We start from the raw sequence: 17,741 nt of genomic DNA on the forward strand, positions 1-17,741 counted from the left end.
TTTTGCCGCGCGACAGGGTCGCGCGGCAAAAATCGCATAGTGGAAACGTGTCGCGCGACACGAAAAAAAGTCGTGCGACCATGCGACTTCTATCCGATGAAAGTCAGTCCGGATCAAAGGAATGTCGCGTAGCAATGCCAGTGGAAACGTGTCGCGCGACTCTTCATTTTAGTTTGTTTTTTATTATGAGTGGGAGTGCTTTAATTTTAATAAAATTTTAATTTTTTTTATATAATTTTTATCACCCTATATCACGTTGAATACACAGCTTAAAAAAAAAATAAATTAAAATATTTTTTAATTGCAAGTGAAAACAGGTCACGTCGCGCGACCATGTCGCGCGATTTTGTCGGGGAGTGCTTTAATTTTTAACAGGTCACGTCGCGCGACAAATGTTGCAAGTGAAAACAGGTCACGTCGCGCGACAATGTCGCACGACAGAGGTCGCGTAAGTCGCGTTGGTGGAAATCCACCTTAAAGAACGCTAGGCATTTCATGGAATGACTATAGGTATTACATAGAATGTCGGAATTATATAGCTTGCCGGTAGCATATATAAAATCGCGGAGGTACGGTTTCTACATTTACGTCGGGCCATTGACGTGCTAGCACGTCATTTTGATTGTTGGAATGATCGCCAATGGCCAGCTTTAATACGATTGTCATATCACTTAAAATGTGATAGGTAAAACATGCTAAAAAGAAGCCAACAATATAATACCTTCCCCGATTCCACTATTGAGTAAAACTCCCCAAGCAAACCAAATGGCGGATGACAAATTCAAAGCATCTTCTTCTGTGTTGTCAGAATTGGATAACCTGAATCTTCCAAATGGGGAGAAGCGATCTAACAAGTATAGAACCAAAGCTACAACGTGAACTGACACCATGACTAAAATCCATAACGTATTACTGAATGGTTGCAAGAAAGATACCAAAGTTGAAGAGCGAGATGGCTGAAATCAGAGAAACGTTTTCAGATCAAACATGTAAAAAATTTCTTCGCAATGTTTATTTTTATTTTGTTGTTCCCTACTTCAAAAAATCTGGTGTGAACATCACACGACTTTCCTTATCCTATTAAATTATGCTTATTTGAGTGTTCTTTCACCTTAACTTTTACAATATCTCTAATCGTTTAGTCGGTATAGCTGAAAGCCGCCAAAAAAACGGTCGAAACCTGCCAAAAACAATATCATCAACCCAGTGATCGAAATTAACCTCGCCATTTTGCTTTGACGAAAATGGGTTACTGTCTTAAGTTATTGCCCCAAGAATGGATCTGAAAATAAAGGGAAAATCCATTGAGTCAAGACATGGGTAAAACCAACTCAAGTACCTACCTAAGAAACATATTAACTAATGGAATTAATTTTATTGTTCAGAACTCACGGGGAACATGACTGTTAAAATACCGAGTCCTAGACCCAAACATATCTACACATTTTTGCTTTCCTTATCCTATGATTCCTATGTTTCCTTTTATCCTCAAGTTCATCTTTCTATCACACAATACTCCGGTCTTCTTCTTCTTTGCTTTCCTTATCCTATGATTCCTATGTTTCCTTTTATCCTCAAGTTCATCTTTCTATCACACAATACTCCGGTCTTCTTCTTCTTCTTCTTCCTCTTCTTCTTCTTCTTTTACTCCACCTTATCCCAATTCTATTTGGGGTCGGCGTTTCCATCTTGTATTCTACTCCTCCATTTCCGCGAAAACCGTGATCCGCAAAAGTTCGAGTGAGTAGTCGATCATACTTTAAATTTAACGTATATTCTACTCCTCCATTTCCGCGAAAACCGTGATCCGCAAAAGTTCGAGTGAGTAGTCGATCATACTTTAAATTTAACGTATAAATGAAAAGTATAATATAAACGTGCAAACTCGAGATAAAAAGTAAAAAATGAATTCAGATTGTACAAGTTGCGGAAAAAAAAATCGAATTTCCCGCCAACTTTAAACGCTCATGAAGGCTGTGTTAAGTTACCACATCATTTTCCACACGCCAAGAAAGGACGGGAATGGCCTATCTCAACCCGGTACATAAACACACCCTCAGGTAAAATAAACTGACAGGTACAACTGATCAGGACCGCCTGTCAGGTCTACCTGATAGTGTGTGTGCTCATCAGGTATCAGGTAGGCCTGACGAGCGGACCTGATCAGGTGTAACTGTCAGGTCTACCTGATAGTGAGTGGCTGGACTTAAGTGGCGACGTAGGTAATAGTACGGAATTTATACTCACATCTATTATTTCTTTAAAATTAGAAACGCTAACATTATTACTTAGCACCCCTCCTATGTTAAACAAGTGAGGGTTATGCTGCTGTGTGAGTGAGTTAGGTATGAGCATCAGAATGCTTTTTTTTTTTTTTTTTTTTTTTTTTAATCAAAATCGAGCCGTTTTCTCGAGAAAAGAGGACAAAAAAGGTCTATTTCAGCGTAACAGACAGACAGACATACATGATTTGCAGACTTTTGTCGGGGCGATGAGGTCCGGCTTTGAACTCCTGTTCCAGCTCCTGAGATGACTCTCGTCTTGCAACGTCTACCGCACACGGGATAGGTACGGTCGTCACTCGCTGTTGAGGTGGATGGTAAAACCAAAACGATATACATACATGTAGTTAGGCGTTCGTCGTTCCGGCATTGCCTCCTCTCTCCGATGATTGTCCTCGGCATTATTTCCCCCGTGAGTGGCTTTCTCTTACACGCCCTAATTTTGGGAGCCCTTGAAGCAAGGAAAGAAGTACAAAGTAGCATGGAACTCTTTATGAACATTAATGTAATTTTCATTTTTTGAAACCAACAGTAAAAGGAAATTTAACAAAAAAAATTAAGTGTGGAAGACTTACCTGTGAATTGAAAGTAATATTTCAGATAAAAGGTAGGTTAGTACCTATCTATTAGATTAAGTAGGCAGGAAAATAAGGAAATCAAAATTGAAAATTTCTTTTTCTTGTACAGAACTGAAAGGGTAACAAAAAATGAGTTTAAACAATGGTGAAAGTTTAAAATCTGAATCTATACGGGTATAAAACACAATTCTGCTAAATAGAGTCTAATAGTGTCGCTTTACTGTTGGAAGATAATTATAGTGCCTTAGGATGTCTTTGATAAATTATGTGTTTGTAATAACAAGCGTAAGTAATTGACCGAACGAAGTGAAGGTCTATATTTTAACTCGACCGTTTTCTATTTGGTTTAGATGTTTTTTGTTTGTTTGAATCAAGCGATTGCATGGTCCGATTTTGCTGAAATTTGATACAGGTTCACGCCGCATCAAAGCAGGTCGCAAGCGGGTGCTTTGATAGAGTAAAGGGACTTTTCAGTCCTAACTCCTATTCGAGCAGTATAAAATAAGCACTACTATTATTATTATTAACACCCCCTCCCTTGAGTTTCATTTTTCTCCTTTACTGTACGTCAGACTCCGAAAAATTGCAGTCGAGGGGTCCCGGCCACCCCTCCTTTCGAGTAACTTCATTTTTTTTTCTCCTGTACTGTTGTAGACCAGACTCCGAAAATTTGGAGCATCCACCCCCCTGTTGCGAATCTTGAGATTCGCGTTCGCCTTTATGGAATTTTACGTTTAATAATAATAATAATAATAATAATAATAGCAGTGCTTATTTATACTGCTCGCATAGGACTGAAAAGTCCATTTACTTTAGCAGTAGGCTATTACTATCCCACCAAAAACATAAATGTAAAAAATAAGGCCAAGTTCCTTTCCAAAAATTTCGGCCCTCAATCGTTCCGAGAAAATGTGAAAAAAATCCCCCAAAAACCACAGGTCGACCAGGTTTGGATAAGTCCTTCTATGGGAACAGAACAGGCTAAAACCGGTCTTAAATTAACGACTGAAGTGTTATCTAAAACTTTCTCGCTTTGAGTTCATAGGTTGTCGCGACAAATTTCAAGATGAGCTCATTTGTGTGAGAAAATGTGAAAAAAATCCCCCAAAAACCACAGGTCGACCAGGTTTGGATAAGTCCTTCTATGGGAACAGAACAGACAGACAGACACCGAAGCGAATACAATAGTCCGTCCCTATACCTTTTGTTATTACTATTGTAGGTTATTTAATAAAGGAAGGACGGACTAAAAAGAGCACAATCTAGTCCCATCATTGACCGGTGGCGCTCTCAAGCGGCATGTACCATGCAATGAAGCGAATACAATAGTCCGTCCCTATACCTTTTGTTATTACTATTGTAGGTTATTTAATAAAGGAAGGACGGACTAAAAAGAGCACATCATTGACCGGTGGCGCTCTCAAGCGGCATGTACCATGCAACTGCTCGAGTTTCCACACTTTCTCTTCTATTCAATGTGAGATAAGCTTGAAAAAATATACAATATGCACGAAGCATTTCGACGCATTTTTACCCCTATCATAACTCCGTCAATTTTCAATGTAATCTCACGAAATTTGGACCATATGTTAACCTATACTTCCTTATTATACCTGCGAAATTCCGAAGTTCTAGCCTTACCGGAAGGGGTAGAAAAAACGGTTTGAAAATCGCTAATTTTACTACTGACTCAAGGTAGAGACTTGAAATTTGAGAAAATAATAGAAAATGGTATGTTATTTAAGGATTATATCGAAAAAATCCGAAAAATTTTACTACTGGTTTAACCCCCACCCCTGGGGGTTAAACCTGTGTAATTGTTGCTCCTTTGAAATTCTATCAAGTGGGGTATCAAATGAATTGTTTCGGTGTGGACAGTCTATTTATGATGTTTACAACAACAAAAAAGTGAAATCGCAAAAAAATTGCCCTCGTAGGGCCCCCCACCCCTGTATGCTGAGTAATTGTTGCTCCCTTGAAATCCTATCAAGTGGGGTATCAAATTAATTGTTTCGGTGTGAACAGTCTATTTATGATGTTTACAACAAAAAATAGTGAAATTGTTTGTTCGCACCCTGTACTTTCACAACAAGTAGGTACGTTGAACAAAAAAGAAATTCAATTCGTTGCTAGGGACAACCGCAGAAACAAATTCAATGCACTGGCCAACTACACTGGTCGAAGTTGTCGATTTCTTCAGTTTGTTGTTGCTTGATCTTGTATCGGTAACAACGTCCCGAGGGATTTATTTTTCGAAACTGAAAATTTTCAGAGGTTACCCCTGTACCCCGCTGTATGTGTCATGGTTTCCCTCTGCATCGATGGTGAGGCGAGAGGACTACCAAAAACAAAACATTGCCAAGTCTGAAAAAGACGTGGTAGTTTTGAAAAGTGCATGGCCTGTTAGTAGGTAGAGGAGGTATTTAAATAGGTAATACGTATACCTACCTACATTTTTAAGTAGGTTCTTACTTGAGTACCTGTACCTCTAAGGGGAAAGAAAAGTTGGAATCCCACAAAGAACTTGGACATTTTTTTATATCATCTCTTTCCTTGGCCAATACGTTATTTTTTTGGGAGGGGGGATTTTTTTGGGAGGAGGAACTTGGCCTATTTTTCACATTTAGATAGGTACTGGAAGAGATACAGGTACATACCTACTTGAAGGAAAAATGTTACTTGAAATTCAAAATGTACATTACCTTCTTTTCCAGTATAGTTATTCCTTGATATTTAAAAGGTTTGCTGAATTCAATAAACTCAGCTCTCTCCGGATTTATAGTCAAGGGTGCTACAATCATATCAGCTCTCTCATTAACCAGCTCTCCGATCAAACCTGTCCATTCTTTCTTTCCGCCACCTCCTGAAGAAGAAGGACATACCTAGATACAATAGTACAATAGTCCTAAACTAAAATGGACGCGGCACATCAAGGATCAGGAAGAGACCGCCTTAACATAATAAAAAAAAGGTACAATAAATTGAGGAACCCTCAAAACGAATACAGCTACTTGTTCATGCTGACGCCCCCTCATATCGAACCGGCCCCTGGACAAACATCGCCCAACCCAAAGCCACATTTTTTACTCCACTTGTAATTTTGTTAAGGTCACGGTTGGTCCAGTGGTAACGCGCTTGCTTCCTATGCAGAAGGTCCCGGGTTCGAATCCCACCATTGACATCCAGTGGTAACGTGCTTGCTTGCCATGCAGAAGGTCCCGGGTTCGAATCCCACCATCGACAAAAGTTTGTACTCGTTTTTCGATTGCAAATATTTCAACGGGTTACTTTCTGGTGTTCTCGTGTTGACCCAGCACCTAAATGGGAAGTATTGTGTCTCTTCTCGCCCATCTGATGAGAGGCATACTACGGGATGGGCATACTACGACACAGACCACATGTGTCTAATGTAGCAGTTGTTTCATTGCTACGAAATAAAAACGGCGGTGAAACACTCATCTTTTTTTTATTAGTAGGTATTAGGTATTTTTAATAAATAATTTACCTGTCGTGTTCTTGATTATGTAACTTCCAAATTGTCCATCCGGGGATAGGGCCAAACTGTATGTAAAGTTTATTGTCCTTGATAACTCGCGCAATAAATCCATACAAAATCCTTTGCAACATTGCATTTTACCTAGAATTGCATTGTATTTTTTTTTTTACAGAGAACATACAATTTTTATACGGAATTTTTCTGTACAGGTAGGTCTGCACACCTTGTAACCTTGTATCCCTTAACCTTAAAAAATATGAGTTTCCCCTTAATAATATAAATGGGTGGGTAAAAGTGTAAAAGTCCGAGCGGACCAAGTTCAACAAGCTGGGCCCGTCCCTCCGGGAATTTTTTAGCCCGTAGTTTGTTCGATCGTGGTTAAAGAAAATCAGTATCTATGCACCTACCTAATTTGTTTAATATTCAGTTTATTATTATTGCTTTGATTTTTGATTTTACTGTCATGTAATGATTTAAAATCAAGACTAGAGCCCGTTCTCCCCTTATTCCTTTTAAGTCACCCATCCATTTTTTGGCCTTGCTCGGCGTAACTTAACATAGGGGACTCTAAAACCCGTCTTAAATTAACGACTGAAGTGTTCTCTAAAACTTTCTCGCTTTGAGTTTATAGGTCGTCGCGACAAATTTCAAGATGAGCTCATTTGTGTGAGAAAATGTGAAAAAAATCTCCCAAAACCATTTTTCTGGTTTTTTGGCTTTATGGTTTTCTGGACAAAATTTGCAGACACACAGACAGACACAGACACACAGACGACACCGAAGCGAATACAATATTCCCCAGGGGGGGGGGGGGGGGGAATTCCTCAGAGAACATTTTGCACTACCTACTTTCTAGGAGAGAAAATGAAAATTCTGTTTTTTAGGAGAGAAAATGGCCTGCAGCCCAGTCTCTAGCCTGTCTTCTTACCTCTTGAACCTGCAGCCTGTCTTTTCGGTAAAAACCTACCTGACTAACTTTTTGCAAGTCACCATTTTTGGGTGTCCAAAGACTCCAAAGGGTGTAAACTTATTGTATAGGTACTTGTTGTACCTATTTATAGGACGACTTTGATAACCGATGGGACAAAGATTTGAAAGGAGTAGTTGGAAAGAACTGGCAAAAATCCGCTCAAGACCGCGAATTCTGGAAGCGTAATCTACATAATTACTTGGCATCATAATCTACAAATTTCTTGAGAAGGCCGCATCTCGTAAGAGATCGATATGGCTGTATTATTATTATTATTATTATTATTATTATTATTATTATTATTATTATTATTATTATTATTATTATTATTATTATTATTATTATTATTATTATTATTATTTATTATTATTATACCTATACTTATGTAAGATGTACGACCCACACTTGTCTGATTTTCTTTCACCTACTTGTACTTAAACTTATGAGCAGCTGTTTGTTGGCAACAAACGATAGCATTTTCTAAATTACTCTGCATAAATCGTTTTACTTTACGAGTATATTCTCCTATTACCTACATTATTATTTGAACAGTTTTTTTTTTCTTAAAAGTTTACATAAGTCATTTTAATTTTGTGTATTAGAAAGCTGAGAGTCTGGTGATTCAAAAATGGTGGTGTGTTCAGCATATGGCTCCTCCAATTCCTGTCATTTTGTAAAGATAACTAACTACACCTGTGAGTAGACAACTCGATGGTGCTGAAATTGTTAATCTAAGTTCTCCTGCCGACCTCATTCCAGTTGGTAAAAAGTATCTTCTTGAAAAATGGCAAAAATCCTGGACAGAATTAATCAATAACAAACTGAAGCGCATAAAACCAACAATTGGGCCCTGGAATGTATCAGATTGCAATAGTAAATATGAGGAAGTAGTACTAACCAGAGTGAGAATTGGTTATTATTATTTAAAGCTTCCGAAACAACTGATTTTCATCAGCTTGTTTAAGTTCAAATATTGATCAACGAAATTGATTGAATGTACCATAATTATGTATTTATAGTTATGCAGGTATCTTATGACAAAAAGTTTCTAAATTGAGTGAATACCTATCTACATATTATTCTCTTTTGGTAGATGATCCGAATATTAACAAAGTTTGCCTTACCAATTTCAGACTACTATATCGATAGTTAATCAACAAAGCTCGTTCAAACGGTTTTAGAGTAGCAAAAATCTTTATTGTTAGATTAATGCGAAGCTTATTCTCCAAAATGAGGACAATGGGCTACGATTAGAGCTTCTTGGGGAAAAAAAAAAACAAGGTAAATCTTAAGAATGTGTCTCAGATAAAGAAGAGAGATATTCGCGAAGTTCGGGTTTGTGTGAATAATCGGAGTTTGTGTGCTGATAACCCAGGAATATCGCTCCGGGTAACTACCGTAAGTATTTTATTGTTCTCCAAATTTATATTTATTAGCTTATTAAATACAACATTTTGGTGGTCATTATTTTTAATTAATATAACGAAGAAGAGGTATTCGCGCCGTGGTTTTGGTTCCCCTGTGCTCTTTGGTCGCTAAACTTTGAAGTTGAAGTAAACGTATACTTTCTATCTCATTAGAGTTTGATGCAAGGGTGAGAAGTTTGGCATGGATTCATTAATGTTTTTTGGTGAAGAATACGAGTAGATGTATATGCAGGAAATGCCATTTGCTACTAAGGTTTTTTTTTTTTTTTGAAAATTTTTCTAAGTCCGAAGTTTGAAGCAACATTGACTTTGGTTGATATCTGGATGAGTGACTGTCCGATTTTTACCAAATTGTTACAGTCGCGTCCTTGGACCATACCGGGATAGCATACCAAATTTCATCGCTCTAGGACACACCGTTCTTGAGATATTTTGTATACCACCTCTTCAAAATTTCCCAATTAAACCTGTAGTACACACATACGTACGTACGTACATACGTACATACATACGTACAGACCATGAAAAACCACTTTTTTGGAATCAGGGGACCCCAAAACGGATATTTCCACCCATTTCCCGATTTTGAAAATTTGGACCGATTGCAATACTTTCATTACTAGTATAGCTCCGCTATACTGTAGTAATAGAAAGTAATAAAAAGGTATAAGGGACGGACTATTGTATTCGCTTCGGTGTCGTCTGTCGGTCTGTCAGTCTGTGCCCATAGAAGGACTTATCCAAACCTAGTCGACCTATATATCAAATTAAAGGTCTTTTTACCAGGAACACGAAAATGGTGGTTCAAATTTTGTCCAGAAAATCTTAAAGTCAAAAAACCAAAAAAACTGGTTTTTGGGGGATTTTTTTCAATTTTTTCACACAAATGAGCTCTGATCTTGAAATTTGTCGCGACGACCTATGAACTCAAAGCGAGAAAGTTTTACACAGACGACACCGAAGCGAATACAATAGTCCGTCCACTATACCTTTTATTATTACTCTTGTAATTTAATAAAGGAAGGACGGACTAAAAATCGACTTTTCGAGTAAGTATTATATATCGTTGGAAAGAGCTCGAAAAGATGTATTTGGGTGGTTCTCTGAAACGGGCGCAAAAACAAGTCAAAATATCTGGTGTGAACATCACACGACTTACGTTTACAATGTTGTAGATACCTATGTATAATGTACCTATATGTGTTTTGTACCACTTATACAAACCGATCTTATTTGTTGTAGTTATAGGGTTAGGTTAAACACAAAAAGGAGCTTTCACAAATGAGCAGTGACCAGTGTTATTATAGGGTTAGGTTAAACACAAAAAGAAGCTTTTACAAATGAGCAGTGACCAGTGTTATTATAGGGTTAGGTTAAACACAAATAGAAGCTTTTACAAATGAGCAGTGACCAGTGACAAGAGGAAAACAGCTGAGAGAAACACAACAAACAACAACAACAACAACAACAACAACAACAACAACAACAACAACAACAACAACAACAACAACAACAACAACACCAGCATCATCTCCAGCACAACAACGAGCTGAAAACGACACCCATGAACTATGAACAAAGTGTTCGAAAATTAGGGTTTTTTTAATGTTTTAACGTTTTTGTGACAAATTCGGTATATATTTTTTATTTTATTGTAAGATCTGTGTAACGTTTCGTTTTCGTATCCTTCGGTCTTCGCGTGGTCTTCCGTCTTTTTTCTGTTTACTACTTTACTGTCTACCCCGCGGCTGTTCTACTACCTAACCTCTTCTGGGCTTTCAAGATAGCAACGAGTGTCCATGATAAAGTAAGTCTAATTAGTGACCAGTGTTATTACAGGGTTAGGTTAAACACAAAAAGAAGCTTTCACAAATGAGCAGTGAACAGTGTTATTAAGTCCACACCTTTTTATACCTACGTTCATTACGTGACCTCGAATGCATATAGTATTCCCCGCCCCGTTTTAAAATACCTATACATAGCCATCTTTGCCAGCGGCCAGAGGCCGATCAGATAAACACCATATGAATTTATGGGCATGAACAAATAACACTTACAGACTTTTTTTTTAACTTGTCTTGCATTTTTTTTATTACCTATATGTATATGTACCTCCTAAGAATCAAATATGTCTTCGGGAAAAATTAGAACAAGCTGGGTCCGTCCCTCCGAGAATTTTTCAGCCTCCAGTTATTCGATCGTGATTAGAGAAAACCAGTACGTTAATTAAACAAGCAGGGTCCGTCCCTCCGGGAATTTTTTAGCCCGTAGTGATTAGAGAAAATCAGTACCTACATATGCCTACCTAATTTGTTTAATATTCAGTTTATTATTATTCTTGATTTGATTTTTCGATTTTACTTTCATGTAATGATTTACAATCAAGATTAGAGCCCGTTCTCCCTTTATTCCCAATATAAGGTTTAAGTCACCCATCCATTTATTGGCCTTGCTCGGCGTAGCTTAACATAGGTGACGCTAAAACCGGTCTTAAATGATCGACTGAAGTGTTATCTAAAACTTTCTCGCTTTGAGTTCATAGGTCGTCGCGACAAATTTCGAGATCAGAGCTCATTTGTGTTTACACAGATCTTACAATAAAATAAAAAATATATACCGAATTTGTCACAAAAACGTTAAAACATTAAAAAAACCCTAATTTTCGAACACTTTGTTCATAGTTCATGGGTGTCGTTTTCAGCTCGTTGTTGTGCTGGAGATGATGCTGGTGTTGTTGTTGTTGTTATTGTTGTGTTTCTCTCAGCTGTTTTCCTCTTGTCACTAGTCACTGCTCATTTGTAAAAGCTTCTATTTGTGTTTAACCTAACCCTATAATAACACTGGTCACTGCTCATTTGTGAAAGCTCCTTTTTGTGTTTAACCTAACCCTATAATAACACTGGTCACTGCTCATTTGTGAAAGCTCCTTTTTGTGTTTAACCTAACCCTATAATAACACTGGTCACTGCTCATTTGTGAAAGCTCCTTTTTGTGTTTAACCTAACCCTATAATAACACTGGTCACTGCTCATTTGTGAAAGCTCCTTTTTGTGTTTAACCTAACCCTATAATAACACTGGTCAATGCTCATTTGTGAAAGCTCCTTTTTGTGTTTAACCTAACCCTATAACAACACTGGTCAATGCTCATTTGTGAAAGCTACTTTTTGTATTTAACCTAACCCTATACATAATAACACTGGTCACTGCTCAGTTGTGACAGCTCCTTTTTGTCATGATGGCTTCTGAATTACTACCTACCAATATTCCTCCAGTATTTATAGGTACGAGCTTATAGGTCTAGGTCAGGCATTTCAATTTAGTGTGAGAATGTCGTGACAGAAGCAAAATATATTAATAAACAAGTATACCCAGCGAACTCATTGAACATTGAAGGAAAAAAAGCTGGGCATTATTATTCATAATTATGTTCGCCGACATGCCAGAATGCGATGTTCCGGGTGGTCCATCACGTCGCATTCAGGGCATTTTCCGTCACCGTCATGCAGTATTCTGTGCTTGTAATAAAAAAACCGTGTTTACCGCCTTCTTTTTTTTTTTTTTTTTTTTTTTTAAGCGCCAATGAATATTTTTTCGAGTCGAAATTTTGGGTCGAAGAACCTTTTTTAATTGCTTTTGAGTGCATCTGTCATTCACCGTGCTAATTAGGGCGACGACGCGACGCGATGATAGGATACCATTATATATCGGGGTTTGAGCATTTTTCAAAACGCACAATCCGCGGTCTGGCATTTCTTATTTTCACTCCGCGGAGTGAGCAATTTATTCTCTTTCCACATGATGCTCAATGGCCAATGGCCGATTTTGGCGATTGAAATTTTTCATAAATCCAGGCCGCGGACTGAGCTAAGTATTTACAGTTGCTCAATTGCCGAATTTCGGGAATTGAGCAATGTGCATTTTTTTACTCCGCGGAGTAAGCGGTTTTTTTGCTCATTGAGCGAATTCGGGGATTGAGCCTAACATATCCACTAATCACATTAATGGGTTAATTCATCCCAGTCTGTACGAACACATTAAGAAGATACAACTTCCTCATTATAGCATACAGAAAGTACAGTTTCTTAAATAATAAAATGATAAAAATTACAAGAAGTTAAATAAATAAATAAAGTTACCTCCATTTATGGATTCCGAAGCATTGAAATGAGGACACGGTATTTCATCCTGGTTGCAAGTTTCTCCCTCTGAATTCAAAGCTCTGACGTAGACAAATGGTTTCTCATCAATGGTAAGTACTTTCAAGTGGGTGGGAATCATAAAACCCTCTGGTTTATTCTTTGAGGTTCCAGGCCATACTATATTGGACTCGTTAACTTTCAACTTCATTTTGGAGTGAACCTGTTTAGGGAGGGAGAAAGTAAGACATAGCTCGTATATTCCTTTCTGCTCTGTGGAAATCGGTGAGGAGAATAGCTCTTTTACCCTAAAATAATTTTCAGTCAAAATTTGAACGAATCACTCTAGAATTTTCTCTGCATGCAAAAACCAATTCACAATACAGTCGAACCTGGATATACAATAGAAGAGATCCGTGTACAACTTGGGACCTGTAAATAATAAAAATCCTTCAAAGATTTTGAACTACTTGACTGCGCTGCGTGGAAGCGTCGCGTCGAAGACATATCTCAACTTGGAACTTGCCTTGTCAGGTCAGGATTGGATTGAAGCTTTCTCTAGAGGCCAAAGAACCTATTTTACCTATTGCGAGCATTATGATACGAATCACCCAATTCGTCTGGACTACTCTTGAAAGGAAGAGAAACAGTATAAGAACCATCATCGTTTCTATGTACCGAAGAAGAATACATCGCCGGAGCTGCAACAGTCTCAATAGGAGGATCCTGAAACGCACAGAAAGTATTGGACGTCGAGTCATCCACTGAGCACAACGGAGCCTGACCCATGACAACATAACCCAACACAGTATATTCAATGCTACAACATTATTTGTCGAATTGTCGAACTGGTAACGCGGTCATCTAGAATCAAGGAGGGGAAAATTTGAGCACCGAGAATACTGGACACAAATGTCTGGCTTCATGAAGTCATCAGCAATATAACCACTTACGCCGCAGCAAAGGATATAAGATTCAGAATAAAATTAAGGAAAAGGCACGACAAGATTCGAACAATGGTAGATTTCATTCTGAGGCTATTGTTTACTTGTACAACTAGATACCTCCATGCAATATGATCTCATACACAGAGGTGTCAGAATTAATAATCATATGACAGATTTTAGAGGTTTGGAGGAAATTTAAGACTGGTCACATGGCCTGAACAGGTATATTCTCTTCTATAATTGTTAATTTTTTACAATGTTGTAGATACTTATGTATAATGTACCTATATGTGTTTTGTACCACTTATACAAACCGATCTTATTTGTTGTAGTACCTAGGTACTAATTTTCAAGTACCTACCTATTTGAGTTAGGTATTAGGTACAATCGAGGTTGAAATCAGCTTAGGAGATATTTAATACATAATTAAATTAATTTATAAAAATAAAGAAATTCTATTCTAAAGTAGGCACTTACTATGCTGTAGTAGTATTTCCCGACGGATTTCTGAAGAACTTTAATATAGGGACTTGGTTTCTGTATATTGACAACATCATACTCAGCATTGATTCGGTCTCCATTGTCATCGAAAGCTACTTTGCCTGTGTAGCCATTCATTATTACCTGCTTGCGAATGTATCTGAAAGTGTCGGGTAGGTAAACTTATATTTTAGTATAGTAGAATTAGCGAAAACACCCTCTTAAAAAAGTTCCAAACCTATGCCAAACTGTTCAATACCCTCCCCGTATTGTACCATTAATCCCCATTCTCACCACAGAGAGTTATCAGTTTATGCAGAGTTGAAGAAATACTGGCCTCTGTAAATCAAATGGCTGACGTCAAAGAAAACCCTTGACACTGTGTTAACTTACTCAACCAGCGCAGCGGCGATAGCACGTTGAATGCACCAGTTCCCCACGGATCACTGAAGTTAAGTAACGATGCGCGTGGTTAGTACCTGGATGGGTGACCATCTGGAGAATCTGCGTGCTGCTGAGGTTTAAATTGAGGAGGCGAGTGACTAGTCGCCGAATGGTGGGTAAAACCCCCGTCATGAGAATACCTAAGTTGTTAAAAGTGACGTTAAACCCTTATACCTAACCTGTTAACTTATTCTCAGTGGTAAAATCGGCCATAAAAATTCGTCGGAAAAACCTTTCGCAATTAATGGGAAAATGAGTACTTCTAAACGAGAAAAGTCATAGGTTTATACATTTCTACCACTAACAAATAGTACCTATAAGGAAGCGACAAATTCAAACCACATAGAGCTGAGAGCAAAAAGTTCTATGCTCTCTTTAACCTTAGCGTGTGGTCAGTTTTAAGTTGGATAAACACGCTTGCATGCTCAAGTAAATTGCGGATAAGTGACCAGTGGATAAGTAAAAATTATCAACAAAACGGATTTTAAACTAAAGAATATAAATTACCTAACTAATAAAAACGAAGGAATTTTGATTGTGATAATGATAAGCATAAATACTTGTCACAAATGTCGCTCCCCGCTAATATACTCGGTGTTTACTGCAGTACTACTTGCGTACTGCAGTATTCCTTGCGTACTAAATTTACAGGTAGACAGTACTACTTGCGTACTAAAAATGTACTACTCCTCCCACAGAAAAAAAAATCCTTTATTTCATCCCACGAAAGATTCTAGCACGCGAAAAGAACTTTCGCAAAAGGTCTACTTTCTGGGAATGACAGGGTTAGGTAGCACACCAAAAGAACTTTCACAAACGAGCAACTTTCTGGGAATGATAGGGTTAGGTAGCACACCAAAAGAACTTTCACAAACGAGCAACTTTCTTTGAGTGATAGGGCAAATGATCAATTTTTATGTGTTATTGGTTTTTGTATAGGGTTATAGGAAACATAATTATAAAAAGTAAAAAGGACTTTATATATGAGTAAAATTAGGAAAACAGGGGAATGTTTTTTAATAATAATAATAATAATAATAATAATAATAATAATAATAATAATAATAATAATAATAATAATAATAATAATAATAATAATAATAATAATAATAATAATAATAATAATAATAATAATAATAATAATAATAATAATAATAATAATAATAATAATAATAATAATAATAATAATAATAATAATAATAATAATAATAATAATAATAATAATAATAATAATAATAATAATAATAATAATAATAATAATAATAATAATAATAATAATAATAATAATAATAATAATAATAATAATAATAATAATAATAATAATAATAATAATAATAATAATAATAATAATAATAATAATAATAATACAGTCGAACCTGGATAAAGAGCAATCCAAGGGACCGGCAATATTTTGCACTTTATAGAGGTTTGCTCTTTAAATAATCTACTCTTTAGAGAGGTTCTAAATTTTCAAATTGCTCTTTATAGAGGTCCGGGATCCGTCTGAAATCAGTTTGTACAGAGCAGTTGCTGAGATCTCATTCTCTCTCATGAGGTCCTTCGGTCGTATTCCAGCTTCAAACTTCTCGATAATCTTGACTTTCTCCGCGAGTGACCGCGTTTTGTGAGGAACTTTTTTATTCGGCATGTTAAAATGATGGCAAAATCCACAAAAAGAATAGAGGAACACTTTTCAAAAAACACCAGAACAAAACCCAGAACAAAAGAACCCGTTACTCGCACGAGGAAACAGATCCAAACTGATGAAATGAGCCTCATACAGCAGGCAAAGAAGGGGGTAGAAAAACAAACCGCTCTCGACAGAATACAAGTTTCTACAAATTGCTCTTTATAGAGGTCCAGAAAAACAAAATTGCTCTTTATAGAGGCTCGTGACTGCAAACACGTGATTTTTCCGGAAAAAATCATTGCTCTTTATAGAGGCTCGATTTTGCTGTTTAACCAGGTTTTTGGGTCAAAAATGAAGGGACCACGATTTTTTTCCTCTTTATCCAGTTTTACTCTTTATCCGAGTCCTCTTTATCCAGGTTCGACTGTAATAATAACAATAACAATAATAATAATAAATATAAAATTACCCAGTACGCAAGTCGGACATCTCATTTTAGTAGAAGGTTAAAATTGAAATATTACGCAAGTTACCTACAGCCAATATACTACGGACTCGAACCACCAACCTACAGATTCAAAGTCCACCGTGCTAATAAAAACTACAAATAATAACTAAATAAAGACAAAATAATAAATATATCTAATAAAAAATCATATTATTAAAATAGGTATATATATTTTTTTTTTTTTTTTTTTTTTTTTTTTTTTTTGAGGCTAAGTCGCAACAACCTCGCAAGTAAATACAACTTTTTTGTTCGAGAAAACTTCTTTGGCAAGTGTTTAACGCCACCGAAACCTCTTTGGGTGCGCAAGCGTGCTTATGCAACTTATATGTGACCACGATATTAGCTGTTCCGTTTGATTTATACTAATGTTCACATTTTATGTTTCCAAGTTGTGACAGCACGCTTCCTGTTGCAACTTAAAACTGAACACACGCTTACTCAAACAATACTTTCCCGGTTTCCCAAATAGAACCAGAATTATCACAATCCTGAGGAGCCTCCGTGATAACAGCAGACTGGTTCATTTCTTTCAGAGCGGAAGTCAGAACATATCTGGGAAAAAACATCACACGACTTTCTGTTACATATGTAGAACTCGAAAAAAAAAATCTAAGGCCAAGGCGCCAAATGGCGGCCGATTTTTGGTGGAATAATTTCCGCCCGCAGAATACTCCACGTGTAATAAAAGGGATCATGAAAGTTCCAAAATGAAAAAAAAAAATAACCCACTTCTAGATGAGCTAGGAAGATGCGGTTTTCACCATTGGATTCCTTATTTTTTGTAGGTACTGGGAAAAAATCCCGAAACCCGAAATTCCAAACCGTTCCCGAGATATTGACG

General features: G+C 37.0%; 1 protein-coding gene, 1 long non-coding RNA gene and 1 pseudogene across 2 annotated transcripts in view; 1 reads left to right on the forward strand and 2 right to left on the reverse strand.

The window, feature by feature from the left end:
- Positions 1-17,741, reverse strand: part of LOC103515417 (glutamate [NMDA] receptor subunit 1) — a 59,189-nt gene that overhangs the window by 27,419 nt on the left and 14,029 nt on the right. The window contains exons 6-11 of the mRNA XM_017446668.2: positions 17,339-17,452; positions 14,316-14,478; positions 12,892-13,114; positions 6,366-6,497; positions 5,563-5,723; positions 722-956 (exon numbers count right to left, since the gene is read on the reverse strand). Coding sequence (XP_017302157.1) covers positions 722-956; positions 5,563-5,723; positions 6,366-6,497; positions 12,892-13,114; positions 14,316-14,478; positions 17,339-17,452 — 1,028 coding nt within the window. The remainder of the gene's footprint in view (positions 1-721; positions 957-5,562; positions 5,724-6,365; positions 6,498-12,891; positions 13,115-14,315; positions 14,479-17,338; positions 17,453-17,741) is intronic.
- On the reverse strand, positions 1,189-3,000 carry LOC113470006. The gene is made up of 3 exons (XR_003393233.1): positions 2,858-3,000; positions 2,624-2,733; positions 1,189-1,282 (listed from the first exon to the last, which is right to left on the reverse strand). It is a non-coding gene; the product is annotated as an uncharacterized LOC113470006 (long non-coding RNA).
- LOC113470010 lies at positions 14,720-14,838 on the forward strand (annotated as a pseudogene).

Source organism: Diaphorina citri, unplaced genomic scaffold, assembly GCF_000475195.1.
Source record: "Diaphorina citri unplaced genomic scaffold, Diaci psyllid genome assembly version 1.1 scaffold1335, whole genome shotgun sequence".
Lineage (NCBI taxonomy): Eukaryota > Metazoa > Arthropoda > Insecta > Hemiptera > Psyllidae > Diaphorina > Diaphorina citri.